At 37.3% G+C, this 17,959-nt stretch overlaps 1 protein-coding gene across 15 annotated transcripts in view; it reads right to left on the bottom strand.

Annotated features, from left to right (window-relative positions):
- The window catches only part of ADAM22 (ADAM metallopeptidase domain 22), a gene marked incomplete at its 3' end in the record, with an annotated part of 173,280 nt that overhangs the window by 80,646 nt on the left and 74,675 nt on the right, over window positions 1–17,959 (bottom strand). For all 15 annotated transcript variants that reach the window (XR_013814270.1, XR_013814271.1, XM_079785609.1 and 12 more), the window contains exon 4: window positions 16,087–16,153. Coding sequence is in view for 13 of the 15 variants with exons in the window: in XM_079785609.1 (XP_079641735.1) it covers window positions 16,087–16,153 (67 nt within the window). The remainder of the gene's footprint in view (window positions 1–16,086; window positions 16,154–17,959) is intronic.

Here is a 17,959-nt window from a genome sequence, read left to right on the forward strand (position 1 = left end):
CAAATCTAACTGACAAAAAAGAATACTTCCATTTAAAAGGTACATAGTTCCTCCTGAAGAGAAAAATATAAAGAATATTATTGTAGCAAACGTTTCCACAGAAAGGAAAAAAGGGACACAGACCTAGAAAGGCACTGGATATAAATAAAAATGATAAGGAAAGAGTTGATCTCATTAGAAGATGGGGAAGCCCACAGAAAATAGGGGCTATAATCTTCTTATGAGCTCTGGATTATAAAAAAAAAAAAAAAAAGCCCACCAGGGACCCAGTGAGCTTAAAATCTATTTTTATTGTTGTGCAGGAGTCTTTTCTTACACTGATTTCCCCAAGGTAATGTCAGCTGTGCAAAACAGTCTAAAAACTGTGAGAGATTCCCAGGAGTTACGCTCCCAGGTTCCCTCACTGAACAGTTGTTAACGTCTTTTGAGAGGCAATGCATTTCCAGAAGGTTCAGACTTACTCCCTCTCCTCTTGTGTGTAGGCTCAAGCAACTCCAACACTCAATGTTTTTACGTTAGTTATAATAACCTCGAAATGCTTTCTGTATTCGTGTCCCAGGACTGGCATAGCAAATTACCAAGAACTGTGTGGCTTTAAACAACAGAAATGTGTTCTCACAGTTTTGGAAGCTAGAAATCTGAAATCAAGGTGTTGGTGGAGCCATGTTCCCTCTGAAGGCTCTGGGAAGAATGCTTCCTTCCTCTTCCTAACTTCCAGGGGTTGCCCACAATCCTGGTGTTCCTTGACTTGCACACGCATCCTCTAATCTCTGCTTCTGTCTTCACCTGCTGCTCTCCCGGTGTGCCCATCTCTGTGACTCTGTCTAACTTTCCCTGTTATAAGGACACCAGTCATTGGATGAGAGCCCACCCAATCAAGTACAATCTCCTCTTATCTTGATTACATGTAAAAACACCATTATTTGCAAAAAAAAAAAAGAAAGAAAAAAGAAAAGGTCACATTCACGGGTACCAGGGACCATGACTTTTGAGGGACACTAGTCAACATAGTACAACTTCTCATCTCTTTGAATGTGACCAAGTGAATTTCTAGATTCATAATCCAAGGATTTTGCTTCTAAGAAGCTTAGCCCAGTGGAATAAACTGGAGGCATCTACCACAGCATTATGCAACTAAGAAGATTAACCTATATCTTAATTACCTCGAGCAGGCCATTCTAGTTTCCCAAAGCTTCATTTAAAATACAAATTGTTGTTTTTACACAAATAATATGGTAAATTTGACCTTCAATTTTATTAGTAAGTCAAACAGAGCTTCCCAATTGCTTATTTTTAACCAGAGAATAGGCAAGATAAATTGTTTTTTATCTGTCAGATAATCATTACAGACCCATTAATATAACCATTTCTTATCAGACTACTAAAAAATTTTAGGTTCCCACAAAATGCTCCTCAGCAACAAATTACTGTAATGCAGAGAGGGTACTTAGCAGGTTCTCTGAGATGCAGCTCTAAATTGGGAGAATGGAAAATCGATGCGGACCACATACAGAGACTATATAATTACAAACTCATGAAATTATAACTCTTTCCAGGAAACCACTACATAATTGCATCTTTTGCAAATAATAGAAGTTTAAATGTATAGTTCTATATAAATTTTTTAGCATAAGAGATGCATGTTACCTAAAACCTTATTCTGACATTGATGCTTGACTATAACAGGAAGAAATATAAATGACTAGAAGACAGTTACACAAAAAGAAAGCATATTTGGCATCTCTAACATAAAGGAAGAAAAAGGTTTTTGTTCCATCTGAAAAGAAAATTTGGTTGTTTTCTTTCCCTCTTTTTTTTTTTTTTTAAGAAAATGTAAACTATATGAGGATGTGAGGTAAGGAAAAAAAAGAACATGTTTTGTGTGTTTTGTTTTGTTTTTTTCCACTTCCATTGTATCATCCTCCCACCCACATTTATTTATTTATTTATTTATTTATTTATTTATTTATGTATGTATTTATTTATTTATTTATTTATGTATGTATTTTTAAGACGGAAGGATAAACAGGGAAAAGTAGCTACCACAAAAAGGTTTCATTGCAGCATCATTTTCCCCTTTTGAGTCTTACCCACTGTGATGCAGAACTGATCACTAGCACTCAGTGGTCACTTTTACCCCTCAAAGGACTTATTTAAAGGTACAAAGGTTGGCTTACTTAGGAGGAACTTCTCAATTAATGCCCTTTAAGGAGGCAAACTAGTATTTAAGGTTGTACCTGATAAAAAAATGCTAAGCCTCAAAAAATTAAGTGGTTTTGTGTTTTGTTTTGTTTTTCAGCAACTGTTTTTATGGGCACAGGTTGGTCATTTTTGTTTGTTTGTTTTGCTTTTGATTTTGTTGCTGTTTTTTATTGTTACTTATTTTCCTATTAGACAGAGGAGGGAGTTGAATTAGGTGGTCTCTCAAGTCCTTTCTGATTCTATGATTTGCAATCTATTTTTTTTTTAAATCAAATGTTACCAACTTTTTATTCCTTTTAAATACCAGGCCAACTTCCAAAGAATCAGTATTTTGTACACTGCACTTGCAACAAAGGAATAAAGGTTAAAGCCAACACAGAAGATGCTTGCCTGTATGGCAAGTTTTTAAATATTTAATATAAGAATGTTAAACAATTTAAAAAGTAGTCTTGTTTCCTTTAGGATGTGCCTGATTTCTTTGAGTTGAGACTCTGGTTAAACATTATATTCCTACTTTCTCTCCCTCTGGTACCACTGTCTCCATCTCCTGGTCTGCCCACCCTCTCTGGTTTCTTTCTGTTCCTCATGCACCAAGATCCTGCACCAAGGCCTCTGGGCCTTTGCACATGCTAATGTCACCACCTTGAAAAGCTGTTCCCCTCGCATTTCACCTGCCTGTTACTTATCTCTCAAACTTCGGTTGGAATTCATATCATTTCCTTGAGGAAGTCTTCCTAAACCTACCAGACTAGGTCAGGTCTCCCACCAACTGCCTTCAGGACAACATGGACTTCTCCATATGGCACTCTCGTAACTGTCCTTTTAAAAGACCATTTAGTAGTTATTTTTATTATGTCTATCACCCTACTAAACTACTAGCTGTGTGGGTGAGAAATGCATCACATATTGTCATGATATCCCTGAACTGATGGCAAGCCCTCAACACATATCTATTGAATGAAAAGGGTTGCGGACACAAATACGGTATCTGACATTTTGGGCTTTTTTTTTTTTTCTCTTCTGTTGTAAATCTCTAATGTCAGCTTTCCTGTCTGAGTATCTAATGTCATTTAACCTCCATGTGCTTAATTAAAGTTTTAGGAATTTCCTATGGGGATAATGAAATCCACCTGCATCCACCTCCTTTTCTTTCTCATAGATGCAATTAAAAGGCTGTGATGATAAAATTATGTTTGATAATTGATACTGGAGCTCTGATCAATTACTGCCTAAACATGGCTGTAAACACTCAAACCACTCAATACCAAATACTTATTCTCTGGTGTTGATTACTTGTTCTTATTTTTATAGTGGCCACTTTTTCACCAGAAAAATAAAAACTTCTTATAAATGAATAATAAGATAATATTAGTTTGGGAAAACACCAAGGGAATAATTTGTTTGGGGGGGTTTTGGTGATTTGGTTTTTGTTTTTGTTTGTTTTGTGTGTGTTTTTTTGCTTCAAACCAGTTTTGAACTTATTAAAAACAACACTTTCACAACTTTCAGTTCAGTCATAATTACTCCAACAGTTCACTCTGAATTTCAAAAAAATTTGTAACAGTAGATTTGTATAAGACATTATATGATGAAAACATTCATTCTATAATTAGAATTAAAATAGGAACACTAGTCTATTATAAAATAGTTAATTGATTCTATACATAGAAACACCATTAGCGCTCCTTTGAATTAAAAAAAAAATTATAGCCGAACATGTCTTTTTAAGTTTATAGATAACATCTTGAATATTAATAGATGAAATACTTTAGATACTGAAGTGAAAAATAAATCTTACACTAGAAAGAAAATAAAGAGGACTTTTTATTCGAATAGGTTACTAACAGAGCTTAGAAACAGAACTCATGCTGACACCAGCTGTCACTTTTTATGTTTCCTTACTCCCAGCACTAAGATACCTGACCTGCATAATCCAGTAATGGGCCAATGTATTTCCCTCAGGCTACAGAGTTAAGACTACTTGTAATCAACAATGCCATTAAGGCTGCTGATGCATTTTACATGATGATGGACCTAGAGCAACCTTGCTTCAGTCCCAAGGGAAAGCGAGATTTACTTAATCCCCAAAGAATTTCCCCCCATAATGCAAAGAGAATTAAATCATGAAATCTGAGCCATTGCTGAAACCACACTGATTGCAAGATGGGGGAAGAGCATATGTCTGCACAAGCCTGCCAGAGGGAAATGCACACACTGCCCAGCTCATCAAAAAGATAAATAGATGACTAGTGGTGGGTAAAAAGTAAAGAAGTTATGAGACAGACTTGGGATAACTGTTACATGTGAGAAAAAAAAAACATTTTATCAGTTCATTAGATGCGTGTAGCTCTTTTATTATTGGTGTGTGTGGTGTGTGTTGGGGAAGGGCGGGGGATGGGTATACTTTGGCTGGGATTCAAGTATCTTCTAGTCTTTTGGCAGGATGATGCTATGTTTCAGCATAGTTACTCTTGTCCATAAAACTTCACATTTCCTCCAGATGCAGATAAATTTACACATAGGCATAAGATGGGCATAAGAACTGGGCCATGTGTTTGCCATGTGCAAGACAGCAACGCATTTCCAATGGTTACAGTTCAGAAGCCATGGCCATCCCTCTACTGAACAATACTCAGTTTAACTTCTATGGAGAACAAAGAAGGACTAAAAATAACCCCCAAGAAAAAAAGAGGGTTGGAAAAAAATGGGCTTCCTTAGAAAATATTTTGTTTTCTTTAGAATAATGGAAATATTATATTTAGGATAATCAAAACTCACCTGAACCAAACAATTGCATCTTCAACTCATGGCTTACTAAAACAACTGCTAACAAAGATGCAATTGCAAATGGTAGATTGAAGTGCTGTAACTTAAATATTTGATTTCTAACTCCTTTGGTATTATGATATTTGTTTCTGAAAGACGGTAGACTATAATGGACGATAACATGAATTCTGGCACCAGACTGCCGGGCCTCGAATTCTTGGGCAAGATAGTTAAACTTTATGCGTTCAGTTTCCTCATCTGCAAAATAAGAGCAACAATGGTGTTGCTGAAGAACTAAGACTTAACATGTGAAGCATTAAACTGGTGCTCAGCACACAGTAAGTACCAAATAAGTGTTTGCTATTTCTCCAACTGCTGCTAGTGCCTCTTAACTCTTATTCCTCAGTGCAGTCACCAGTATTAACCCCACCGGGATATCAATCTGATTCAATAAAACCCATAATGGTAAAATCAGCTCCTTTGAGGGCAAAGTAATCATTTATTGGTAAAAAATACAAAATTTTGAGAATATAAAACAGAAGTACAGCAAGTCATTATCGTTTTTAATTCTGTTACGATGAAGGCTTCATTATCTGGAGAGAATGTGCCACTACCAGCTTTAAGGAAGGAAAATTAGTAAGAAGCTAAGTCTTCCAAGTGACTGGCATTGAGCCACTGGCAGCAGTGACCTGCCCCTAAGGTAAGATTTAGTCCCGGAGCTTGAGTTGATAGATAGCAAATGGACGTGTAGTCTTTCTACAACACAGTAGCATATGATAATTAGTTGTCAATCAAGGAAAGCAGCTCACTATGACTCACATACACCAACCATCAAACATGTGTTTTTTCCAGCTATGTATATATATTTAATCCTCACCAGAGGATGTTTATTGATTTTAGAGAGAGAATAGGAGGGAGGGAGAGAAAGAGAGAAACGGCAGTCAGTTGCCTCCCGTATGCGCCCCAACCAGGGATAGAACCTGCGACATGTTTGGTGTATGGGACAATGCTCCACCCAACAGAGCCACCCAGCTGGGGCCTTTCCAGCTATACTTTCGTTTGGGAGTTAAAATAAAGTGTGTATGTGAGGATATCGTGGCTCTTGCACTAATAACAGAGAAAATTAATGAGTCCTCCTTCTGATATAATTCACTATTTATAAATGAAAGTATTTACAAATGGGCAGCAGCTCAAACCCACAAGCCCCGGGGGACAGGTTTCCCGTGCTGGCTCTTTCTGCAGTTACAGAATCATCTCCAGCTCAGAAGATCCTGGAACCGAATCCCACCAGCACCCCTGAAATTCAATTCAATGACTTCTTATTAAATTACTGGAAGAGTAACCCTACTTAACTTTTTTAGAGAGTCTAGGTCTTATTCCTGTAGAATCCTGAGGTTTAAAACACTAATTTATGTTGGCAGTTAGGAACTAATGAAGTAATTAAATATAGTGAAATTTAAAACCAGTTTAGCTATCCCTAATAACTAAATAATTGCATATATGGGAAATATACTAATCAATAGTTTTAAGTCCTTCTAGTTTACTATTCGTCAGATTGACGTTAAGTCGTGGCTAAACTGTTTTTCTGAAAACAAACTTAAAAAGACCTCTCTTCAGGCCGTCTAATTTTATTATGTTTTTTATTAGTGTGAACGAGGTATTGAGTCCACAGCTAAGACGTCTGAACTATTCCCCTCTGGCAAAGAGAACCTGGTGAGGCACCGGCACCCCCACACCACCGCCGTGGCCCCTGTGCCGGAAGGCTTCCTCCTTGTGCCCTAGAGGTGCTGCTCTCAGTGTAGGTTCGGTGGTGAGAGTCCTTAACCTAAACCTCCCAGACAGTGCAGTGAAAAGAATATAGATACAGATCTAAAATAAGGGAAAGTATGGCCCTGGCTGGTTTGGCTCAGTGGATAGATCGTCAGCCTGCAGACTCAAGGGTCCCAGGTTCAATTCCGGTCAAGGGCATGTACCTTGGTTGCGGGCACATCCCCAGTAGGGGGTGTGCAGGAGGCAGCTGATCGATGTTTCTCTCTCATCGATGTTTCTAACTCTCTATCCCTCTCCCTTCCTCTCTGTAAAAAAATCAATAAAGTATATTTTAAAAAATAAAATAAGGGAACGTTGCATCTGCCAAACATTCCTAGCATGGCTTCATGAACTGTTTGTGATCATTTTAATCAGCTCTATTTATACATACTTAATTAAAGAATCTGTGCTCCCTACTGGGCAAAATAGAGACCGAAACCCACTTCAGGTTATAGTAAATGAAGTGTACTTCATTAAAGCTGTTTAAAAAAGTCCCAGTTACCATGGCAGCAGGAGCCCCTCAAAGGACCAACGAAGGGTCTTTGATTGGTAATCTTCCCGTCTGCAGGCCTTCCGATGCCTATCACTGAGTTTCTTTACTGGATTGAGGCCGCCCCGTCTCCACAGAGCCAGAAAAAAAAAAGCCTGAAACTTCTATTTGAAATTAAGAGTGATAAAACTAAGAGCTTAGGTAACAAGGTCTATAAATAGATCCTTTAAAAAAAAATCGTTTCTAAAAGCATCTTTCCAGGCCATGTGACTTAATTACTGTCTAGGTGACAAAGTATTATTCCCTTATCCAAGAGCCTCTGGAAGAACTACTGTAGTGAGAATTCAAGATAGAAAGCATGTTTCTCAGATGTGAAGGAAAGTGGTAAATAAGAAAGGCATTTTGGAAGAGAAATGCTGCTGAGTTGTTCTAAAAAGGAAAAGGAGATTTTTAAAAGCCTTTGGAGAGATTACTTGGCTACGGTGTCTGTTGCTTGCATTTCATCTCAAAGATAGCCTCAAAATATAACCTAAAAGCTATTTGAAAAATACATACAAGTCTTCGCTTCCGAAGATTCATCATTGATGCAATGGTATGGATGGCTCTGTACTAATTCATGCAGCAAAATTTACTGCACACCAAGGCCTAGTTTTTCTTTTCTTCTTAATCGCTTACCCTTCCTGCTTCTATAGAAAGTACCATGATTCTATTCTGGATGGTAATGCACTTTTGAGAATCAATAAGGAAACTTGATATCCAGGATAAGCAAACTCAGATTAACCCCTTTGTTCATCGTTTCTACTGCAATAAACACATATAATGACACTCTGGCAGCTTAATGGCTATGTTTGGCTCCCTGCGGCCAAAAAGGAAACAGTTGAAGCATTTATATACTGTTCAGTCATATGCAATGAACTCAAGAAAAATTTATGTCTCCTAAAAGGGTATTTTCACTAACCAAAAAAGAAGAGGTAGAAGAAAGAGAATGCAGGCACTAAACTACAGGGTGGGGGGAAGTAGTTTACAGGTGTATGTGAAACAGGGTTTATTCTTGTATGATTATTTATTAATTATTGTATTATTTTCTATATGAACAACTGTAAACCTACATTTTAAATAAATTAAATTCTGTGACAAATGACAAACTGAGAACATTTTTTACTTAAGAAAGAAATTCACATTTTATAGTACCAAACAACTATTTGTGGGTATTTTCTTTTTCCAAACGAAACATCTTAAAAGATACCTTAAGCAACATTATTTCTTTAACACATTGGGCATCTTTTAAAGTATTCAACTGTTGAGAATTGTGTACTTCCTGGAGAAACCTAGAAAAGGGGACATGAGAAAACTTGAACACAATTCAAGATTACAGGCAATTTTCTATGAATGCTGTTCAGGCTTAAAGGAGCTACAAAGTGAGCATGAGCCAGGGAAGTAGGTATATACTGTCCTAACAGTCCACATACTCAAAATTTTCTAAGTGATTTCTTACAGCTGTCCTCTGCCAGTATGTTTTTCCTGTCAGTTACACATTCATTGGGTAAAACAAAAAAGGCTGAGGCAGGATAAAGAAGGAAGCTCTTTTTTAACAAAGAAGAAAGTAGTTGGAAACAAAAGTGAGTACAAACGGAACATGGAGACTCTGCTTGAATCACAGACACCTCCTGGGAGATGGGACCACGTTAAGCTAGAAATCGTGCAGGGAGCTCCAGCCCTGGGGAAGGGTGATGGATGTGAACAGCGGGAGAAAAAACTCAGGCTTTTTCCTTGCTTCTATATCAACTTCCTGATACACTGTTTCCTGAGCGACAGTGGCCATTTCGGTTTGCCTATAAAATATTTTAATGAAAATTACCCCACCATTCCATCAGAGTAAAAGGCTCCCTAGAGTCACAAACACCTCTTCCACCGCTCAGCAGACACTGTTCTCCTCTGACACCTGCTCTCCAACACAGCCTCTCTGCAATGCCTTTATCCAATTTCTGGCTTCACCCTTGACCCACGGTCCTTCGCTTTCTTATCCATCTTCTTAATGCCACTGTGGGCACTATTAAGACTTTGAGACAATGATAGTTGAGTACACTCAATTCAATTATGTGATGGGTAGTAACCAGTTAATTGCCAGTAAAAAGTCGATAACGTATAATGGGTGTCTCTGTACACACCCATCCTTACAATTAGGATCCTGATCCAAGGACCAGTTGGGAGTGCTCACATACAGTAGTTAGAAATCATTTGAGCTAATAAAAAAGACACTCAGCAGCTATTACTTTAGATTATTATAACAAGACATCATATAATTTAACCAAAAGAAATGGTTGGGGTGGGTGCGGGCTAGAAGGGATCAATTGGGGAAAAGGGGGGGGGGGGCATTCCCTATAATACTTTCAACAATAAATAATTTAAAAATTGAAAAAGAAGACATGGTTAATGATATCGGTAACTGGACATGATCTTTCATTGGTAATGAATATGATAAATCATCTTCTCTACCAAGATGTCTACTTTTACTTTGACCTCCAGGAAATCTTCCCCTTCCGCCACCTATACATACAGAATTTCAAATTCCTCTCCTAGTGTTCTAAAACTCCTACCATGTTTATTTTCCTGAGATGTGAAAAATAAAACAGGCTTTGTACTGAAACGTGTCTGCACCATTTTTGCCCAAAGTAACATTACAGAAAATTTACCCAAATGCATAACCAAATTTGTAAGAAATAGCTAAAGGGTCTTTAAGTAGACCACCATTTCAGTTTAAGGATTAAACTCTAAAGGAGTAATTGTTAGGTACCTCCAGAATGAATATGTATGTAATGTAGGGCTAGGGCTAGGGCTAGGTCTAAACAAAATTCATTTCAATTTTTATGCCCATCCTCTTTTGTATAGCATAGAATATATGGTAGATAATATGGTATAAGAGTCAGTGTGGGAGTTACATAACCTAGATTCAAATTGCACATCGACCATTCATTATATTTACTTTCAACAAGTAACCTTTCTATGCCTCAGTTTCCTGTAATGTGGGGTAATACATAGTCATATTTATAACCACAGGTTGTTTTCAGGATTGAATATATATAAATGTGTATGCCTATCACATCATGAGCAATATATGTTAGCAGTTACTATTAGTATTATTGTATTAATTAAATAGAGCTGTAGAAACTTAACCAGAATACTGGCAGCTTTCAGCTTCAACACACAAAAAAGCTAGCTAACAAACAGCAAACAGCATGGTTTAGACTTGTTAGTTGCTACATATCAATTCCAGTTTCTTTTATCTTAAGGATCCCAAGCCATAGTTCTCCACAACTGAAATAAAAAGATTTTATTCCCAAGCTATTCTGATTAGTTGAGGCTTTATGTTTAAGTTAAAGTTCATCAAACACACAAAATTTCTCCCTAAAAGATCAAATTTGGAATTTAATTTTTAAATGAATTGGAAATAAATGTATGTGAAAGATGAGATTAATATTTCATGATATGTGGAATCTAATGAACACAATAAACAAACAAAATAAAAACAGACTCAGATATAGAGAACAGACTGACAGCTGTCAGAAGGGAGGGGGGTTAGGGGGCTGGGTGATAAAGGTGAAGGGTTTAAGAAAACAAAACAAAATTCATAGACACAGCCCAGCTGGTGTGGCTCATGAATTGAGCATTGTCTCATGCACCAAAAGGTCACTGGTTCCATTCCCAGTCAGGGCACATGCCTGGAGTTATGGGCCGGATCCCCAGTAGGGGGCATGTAGGAGGCAGCCAATGGATGTTTTTTTCTTTCTCTCTCATTCTCGTTTCTATCTCTCTCTCCTTCTCCTTTCCTCTTTACCTGAAAATCAATAAAAACATACTTTTTTTAAAAAAAAACTCATAGACACAGACAACAGTCTGGTGATTTTCAGAGGAAAAGGGGTTTGGGGGCAGATAGAAGAGGGTAAAGGGGGGATAAATGGTGATGGAAGGAGACTTGACTTTGGGTGATGAACACACACAATACAATATATAGATGATATATTATGAATTGTATACCTGAACCTATATAATTATTTAACCAATGTCAACCCAATAAATTCAATAAAAATTGTTTAAAATGTCTCATTAAACAAAAAGTTACTATGTTCTGCTTAAAGCCTTTATCTTTTTAAACTTTGAAAAAAATCATCTTAATAGAACTTTAAAATCAGCATTATGCACCTATCTGATGGGGATAAAACTGCCTTCGACGATGTACAGAATGGCTTGGAGATCATACAAGTCATTATCTTAAGGAAAAAAATCACTAAAATGTATTTCATTTTACTGTAAATAGAAAATAGCCATCAACAGCAAAATCCAGAGTGTGAGAAACTGCATAGGATAAACAATCTGGTTTCTTCAACAAGTAAATTTTAAGGGAGAATTTAAAAATAAAGATAAGGGAAAAACCAAAGATTCAAAGAGACTTTTTAAAACTTATTTTTTAAAAATAAAACTAAATAGGGAAAACTAAACTACAGGGATACATGCTTGAGTGATAAAACTATGACAAAAATAAGGAAATGATAACCGTAAAAGTCAGGGCAGGGTCTACAGTCTTACAAGAAGAGGAGAGAGGGGCCTGGGTTCGGGAAGAGGCACATGGAATTACTGACCAAGCTCCAATTCTTGAACTGGATAGAGGTTATAGGGTGTTCGCCTTTAGTAACTTCTGTGTCAGTGTTGTATTTCACAATAAAAAGGACATTTAAAAAATAAAATTGCAGTCTAAAAGAGTCACCAATGCAGCTATTATGTACTTCTATGCAGATGTATTCCTGTTCTCACATTCATACTCACATCCTTGAAACAAATACATTGCACTTGAATTTTCACAAATAAGAGATTCCATGACACCTGAGCAGAGATATTTACTAGACTGGTTTTTAGCCTTTGTTTAAATCTGACTTGACAATGATGTTGATTTCAATTTGCATCCTCAAGATAAATATGACTTTGTCTGTGCCTATTGACAAAAAAAAAGATATTTCATAGTTTTGCTTTGATCTCTTAGATCCTTTCATTTACTTCAGTCCCAAGAGAAAAGCCAGTTAAAAAATTGATAAATGCAAAGGTGTTAAGGGCTGAATTGCATTCCCCTAGAAGTCATATATTGACATCCTAACCTCCAGTACATCATATTGTAACCATATCTGAAGATAGTCTTTAAAGAATTAATTAGGTTAAAATGAGGTTATTGGGTGGGCCCTAATCCAATATGACTGGTATCCTTCGAAGAAGAAGAAATTGGGGCACAGATACGCACAGAGGGAAGACCATGTGAAGACACAGAGAGAAGACAGCAAAGGAGAGAAGAAACCAACCCTGTTGACACTTCGATCTTGGATTCTAGCCTTCAGAACTGTGAGGAAATAAAATTCTGTTGTTTAAGCCACCCTGTCTGTGGCACTTGGTTATGGCAGCCCTAGCAAACTAATACAGAGGGTCAAGAGAGAAGTTAAAACAAAACAATAAAAAAGCCTACAATTTTACAAATTTTTTATTCATAATGTCCAGTGAAAAGAAAAGCTTAAGAAAATTGAGCCATTAGTAAAGAAAGGACAACTAAGAGATTCCATGTAAAAAGCTAAGCACAAAGGGCAAGACACAAGGGAACCAACAGGAGAGTGACTGGCTACTGACTTTAAATTGATGGGCAGTATTCAGCACTTTCAATGTAGTTCCTGGAGCCCTGGTCAGTGTGGCTCAGTGGTCAGATCATCAGCCTGCCCACTAAAGGGTCCTGGGTTGCAGGTTCCAGGCACATGCAGGAGGCAGCCAATCAATATGTCCCTCTCACATCAAAATCTGTTTCTCTCCCCCTCCCTTCCTCCCTTCCACTATCTCTAAAAATCAATGGGAAAAAGATCATACTTGGGTGAAGATTAATAACAATAACAAAAAAAAGTAGTTCCTGGGAAAAAAACACAGAGGAGAATTTTGAGTTTTGAGTTAAATTCTCTAATTCATTTTTTAAATGAACTGGAAACAAATAGAATGATGGGTGAGATCAAAATGGTTTTCTTAAAGGGAGTAATGTCCTCTGGCCCAAGTACTGAAATGAACTTTGGATTTATCATTTCCCTGGTTTGACAGGGTCAAGGGCTAGACAAACCATCAACCAAGAAAATACAATTCCCAAAGACTGTGGGGTAAAGTCAATGCTTTGGGTGTTATATATACCCATGGAGCCTAATCATCTCAGAGCGAAGTATGCTTTGTTGATTAAGTACAAGTTTCCTGGAAAGGGACAGTACTGTAGAGACCATAGATAGCTGTTTGCTGGATGTGCCCGCCATGCTCCCATTTGCATTTCAGCATTCCACTGACAGACATAAATAGAAACAGAGGGTGAACTGCCTGTTTCCCTTTCGTCTTTAATTTAACAAAGAAATAAGATATCCTGTGCATTCGGAAAAACATCATACAAAATTGAGAAGCGAAGCTAAATAAATGGGGATGAGAATAAAAAGGAGCCAGGAGATTCTAAATCTAGGGAATTATTTTTCTAACAATAAGCCAAATGGCTCAATTCTCCTGTGTCATAACTAGAAGAAGCCTGGCATCCTTTCTGAAGTAAGGCAGATATAAATCAATCAACCTTTCAATTAGTTAACCTTAAGTTTGGAATAACTTTCAGAGGGACTGGCATAATTATTATACCTAGGTAACTTGTAAACATTAACAGACTTTGTTTTAAGTCTTTATCTGTCAGAGGTGTACAGATATATAAAAATGTATTTATTGGAGAAATGGCCCAATGCCTGGGATGTGCTTTTAAATACTACACACACACACACACACACACACACACACACACACACACACACACAAGTATAGATATAAAAGACTGTCAAAATGTTTATAATTGTTGACACTGGAAAATGGGTATGTGGGAGCTCATTATAGTATTCCTTTCACTGCTATATATGTTTGAAAATTTCCACAATAAAAAGCTTTCCTGGCCTAACTGGTTTGGCTCAGTGGATAGAGCATCAGCCTGCAGACTCAAGGGTCCCAGGTTCGATGCCGGTCAAGGGCATGAACCTTGGTTGCGGGCACATCCCCAGTAAGGGGTGTGCAGGAGGCAGCCTATTGATGTTTCTCTCTCATCGATGTTTCTAACTCTCTATCCCTCTCCCTTCCTCTCTGTAAAAAATCAATAAAATATATATATTTTTAAAAAGCTTTCCTTCATTTGGTTAACATACCATTAAAAAATCTAATTTGTTTCATGTTGTCACTTGAAGAGAATAATGTAATTTATTTTAGTTATTTACTTACATAGAGTTTAATTTGAATTAAAAAAGCTTTATGACAGTAATATATTTAAATTGAAAAGCATGGAACATAGGCTTTGAGAGAAAATAACTTGGGAAAATATTTACAATACCAGAGGTCCGATGCACAAAATAGTGCAAGGGGCTTGGCCCTCACGGCTCCAGCTGCCTCGCAGTCCCACCCCACCGCCCCTTGGTCGTTCTGGAAGTTCATCCAGAAGGTCGTTTAGCTGTCCAGTCTAATTAACATATTAGCTCTTTTTTATATAGGATGATATAATGTTTATTTCTTAAAAGTAAGATATAAAGTTGCATATATGTTTATATATACTTATATATAAAAATATAAGTATGTGCATAGAACAAAACAACACTAAAAGGAAATACACCAAAATGAAAACAAAATTCACCTCAGGAGAGTTTAAAGGTGATTTTTTTCTTTTTTGATATAGTTATCTCTACTTACAAGTTTTCTAAAATGAGCATGCATCAAATATAATCAGAAAAAGAAAGCAAATATATATAAATAGCAATATAATTATGACAAGGCAGAATAGGTAGTCTGAACACTGTTCAAAAGAAAATAGACGATTAGCTAAAACTTGCTATACTAAACATTGAGCCTAAAGCAACCCTTTGGTGGAGTTCAGTCTCATATGCCCTAAACAGTGGTCGGCAAACCGTGGCTCACGAGCCACATGTGGCTCGCGAGCCGCGGTTTGCCGCTCTGTTGACTAATGAGTTTGCCGACCATTGCCCTAAGATTTATCAGTGCCCTGGAAAAAAACAACATACATTTTTATGCCTATAATTGGAGAAGGCTTTTTATTTGTGTGGAATCTTTTCAGAACTTACTTGACAAGAACTAGGATCTTGAGATTACTGTTTCTAGAGTTTTAAAATTCCCTGGGACTTCCCAGTAGATCTAATAAGTTTATCATTTTACCAGGGGACGTCATTCCCAACAAAATAAAAAGCCATGTATACCCTGACCCAAGATTTCACCTCTTGGTTCTCAGTGCTAACCTTAAAAGTAAATTTCAGAAATTATTTTCTGTGATATAATAAAAAAAAAGAACCTCTTGCAGCAATATTAATTCTACAAAACATACCTCCAATGACTCCCACAGTGTACTTACAATTCTTTTTCTAATTACTAAAGGTTTTATTTTATTTTCAAAAGTAATTGGTAATAGACTTTCTTGATAAAAAAATTTTTTAAGATTTTTAATTTATTTTCAGAGAGAGAGGATGAAAGAGAGAGAAACATCCACTGGCTTCCTCCTGCAGGTCGCCAACTAGGATTGAGCCCAAAACCTGGACAAGTGCCCTGACCAACAATCAACCAGCAACCTTTCTGTGTATGGGACAACACCCACGCTAGGGCTTGGTAAGATTCTTTGCTATAAAACCCCCAAAACGATTCATTAGAAGTATCACTGAAAGTATTAAAATGGTAATCAGTATTCAAAAGATTCTGAAAAAATTTTCCCAAGAGGGAGATAAAATTTTACTTACTTTAACTTCCACTGTCTTCCCTCCATGTTCAATGTGTCTCTCTATGTATTCAGAGGACAGCAAATCACTGCAACAACAAAAGGAAGGATGGTTAAAGAGGACTAGAAAATGTAAAGCATTTGAAAATCAAGTTTACCCATACCAACTTTATAGGTCTCTCTCTCTCTCTCTCTCTCTCTCTCTCTCTCTCTCTCTCTCTTTCTCTCTCTCTCACACACACACACACACACACACCCCAGCCTAGTATTTCTAAAGGATTATGAGGTTGAACTGACTACACCACCTGTCACCTCCTTGCTTAGCAGAGTTGATTCCACTGATCTTATTGAGAAGTTCTGGAAAACTACCAGAAGCACACCATTATTATAACGACACCTTATTCTTCCCTTTTTGCTTTAGCTTTTTACCAAACAGTTTTAACTTGCTACCATCCCTCACCATCTCTTTATGTGTTATGTGTGATATTTTACCTGACAAAACATTAGTTTCCAACACAAAAATAAAAAGGGGGCAAAGAATGCTAAAAGAACTGAAAAGGAACACACCATTAACAATAAAATAATTCTGTTTTGAAATCTACTAAACAACAACCTTCTCATAGAATATTAAACTATTTGCATCATATTAAATACACTTCTCTTTAATTCCATATATGTGGAAAAAATGTCCCATATACTTTAATGGAAGTGCCTCAAGACACAATTTACACAAAAAGTATTGAAGTCTATTATTTTTAAAGCACTAAAGTAGAAAATAAAATTAACATTAATAGAAATAATACAAGAAGCTATACATTTCTGTGGACCCTGGGACTGGGGATACCTACTAAGAAAGGCTCCAGGTGGCAAACTGGGCTCAAATTTAAAAGCAGAGCCTTGCAGCCATGTCTAAAAAACAGGGCTCTCTCATTCAAACCGCACCGAACAGCCTGCCTGCACTGTGTTCCTGCCATCTGAGCCAGGCCTTATAAAGCAGTTCCTGGAATCCTATTTCAACCAATAAAATTGAGACTTCCCTGGTCCAAACAGAACTGTAAGGCTATATCCTCATTAGCATCTTCACCAACCTATCAGAGTGGCTCCATTCTGATCAATCCAGACAGCGTCTTTTGGACCAATCAAAGTGTGAGAATTTGGCATCCTCATTTGCATGAGGACAGACTAATCAGACACTGGGGCAGGGACTTCTCTCTGTATAAGTCAGCACCCCTCTGGCTCAGGCAGGGCACTTGCCCTTTTCACCAAAGACTGAAAACTGGATTGAAACACCTAAGACAAAACACCAAAGTCTTCTCACCAGACCAGAATGGAACAGAGCAACCGGAGCAGAGCAGGCAGAGCGGAAGTGTCTACTCCAAGAGGGGCCTTGCTGAGGACCGCCTCACCCCGTCTCACAGCCCTGCTGTTGCACAGCTGTGCTGTTTCATAATTGAGCTGTGTGCACTGAATAAAGTTTCCTTTCTCACCACATCCAAACTGGGGATTCCTGCTGGTGTTGAATTGATGCCAACCATCAGTTGATATTCTAAATCTACTCTATGAATAAACATTCAGCCAATGAAGAAAATCTTTTTCAGAGCTTTCTGAAGGTCACCAAGCCAAAACTGTCCCAATTATAAAATAAAATAAAAAGTGAATTTCTGAGCTCACAGTCCTCCCATGATAAGCACCATACTTACAGTTGCTTGAAATGTAAGCAGAATGATCAAATGAGAGTCATATTAACATAGGCACCATAATCAGTTTCTACAGTATCTGAATCTCACATTACCATTTGGGGAAAATATCATTATTGTCTAAGCCCTTGTTTTATTTGTCTTCGGAATACATTTTCCTATTGGCTTTTTAAGGAGGAACCAGCGAGGATGCTCTAA

The sequence above is a fragment of the Cnephaeus nilssonii genome (assembly GCF_951640355.1).
Source record: "Cnephaeus nilssonii genome assembly, chromosome: 12".
NCBI classification, from domain to species: Eukaryota; Metazoa; Chordata; class Mammalia; order Chiroptera; family Vespertilionidae; genus Cnephaeus; species Cnephaeus nilssonii.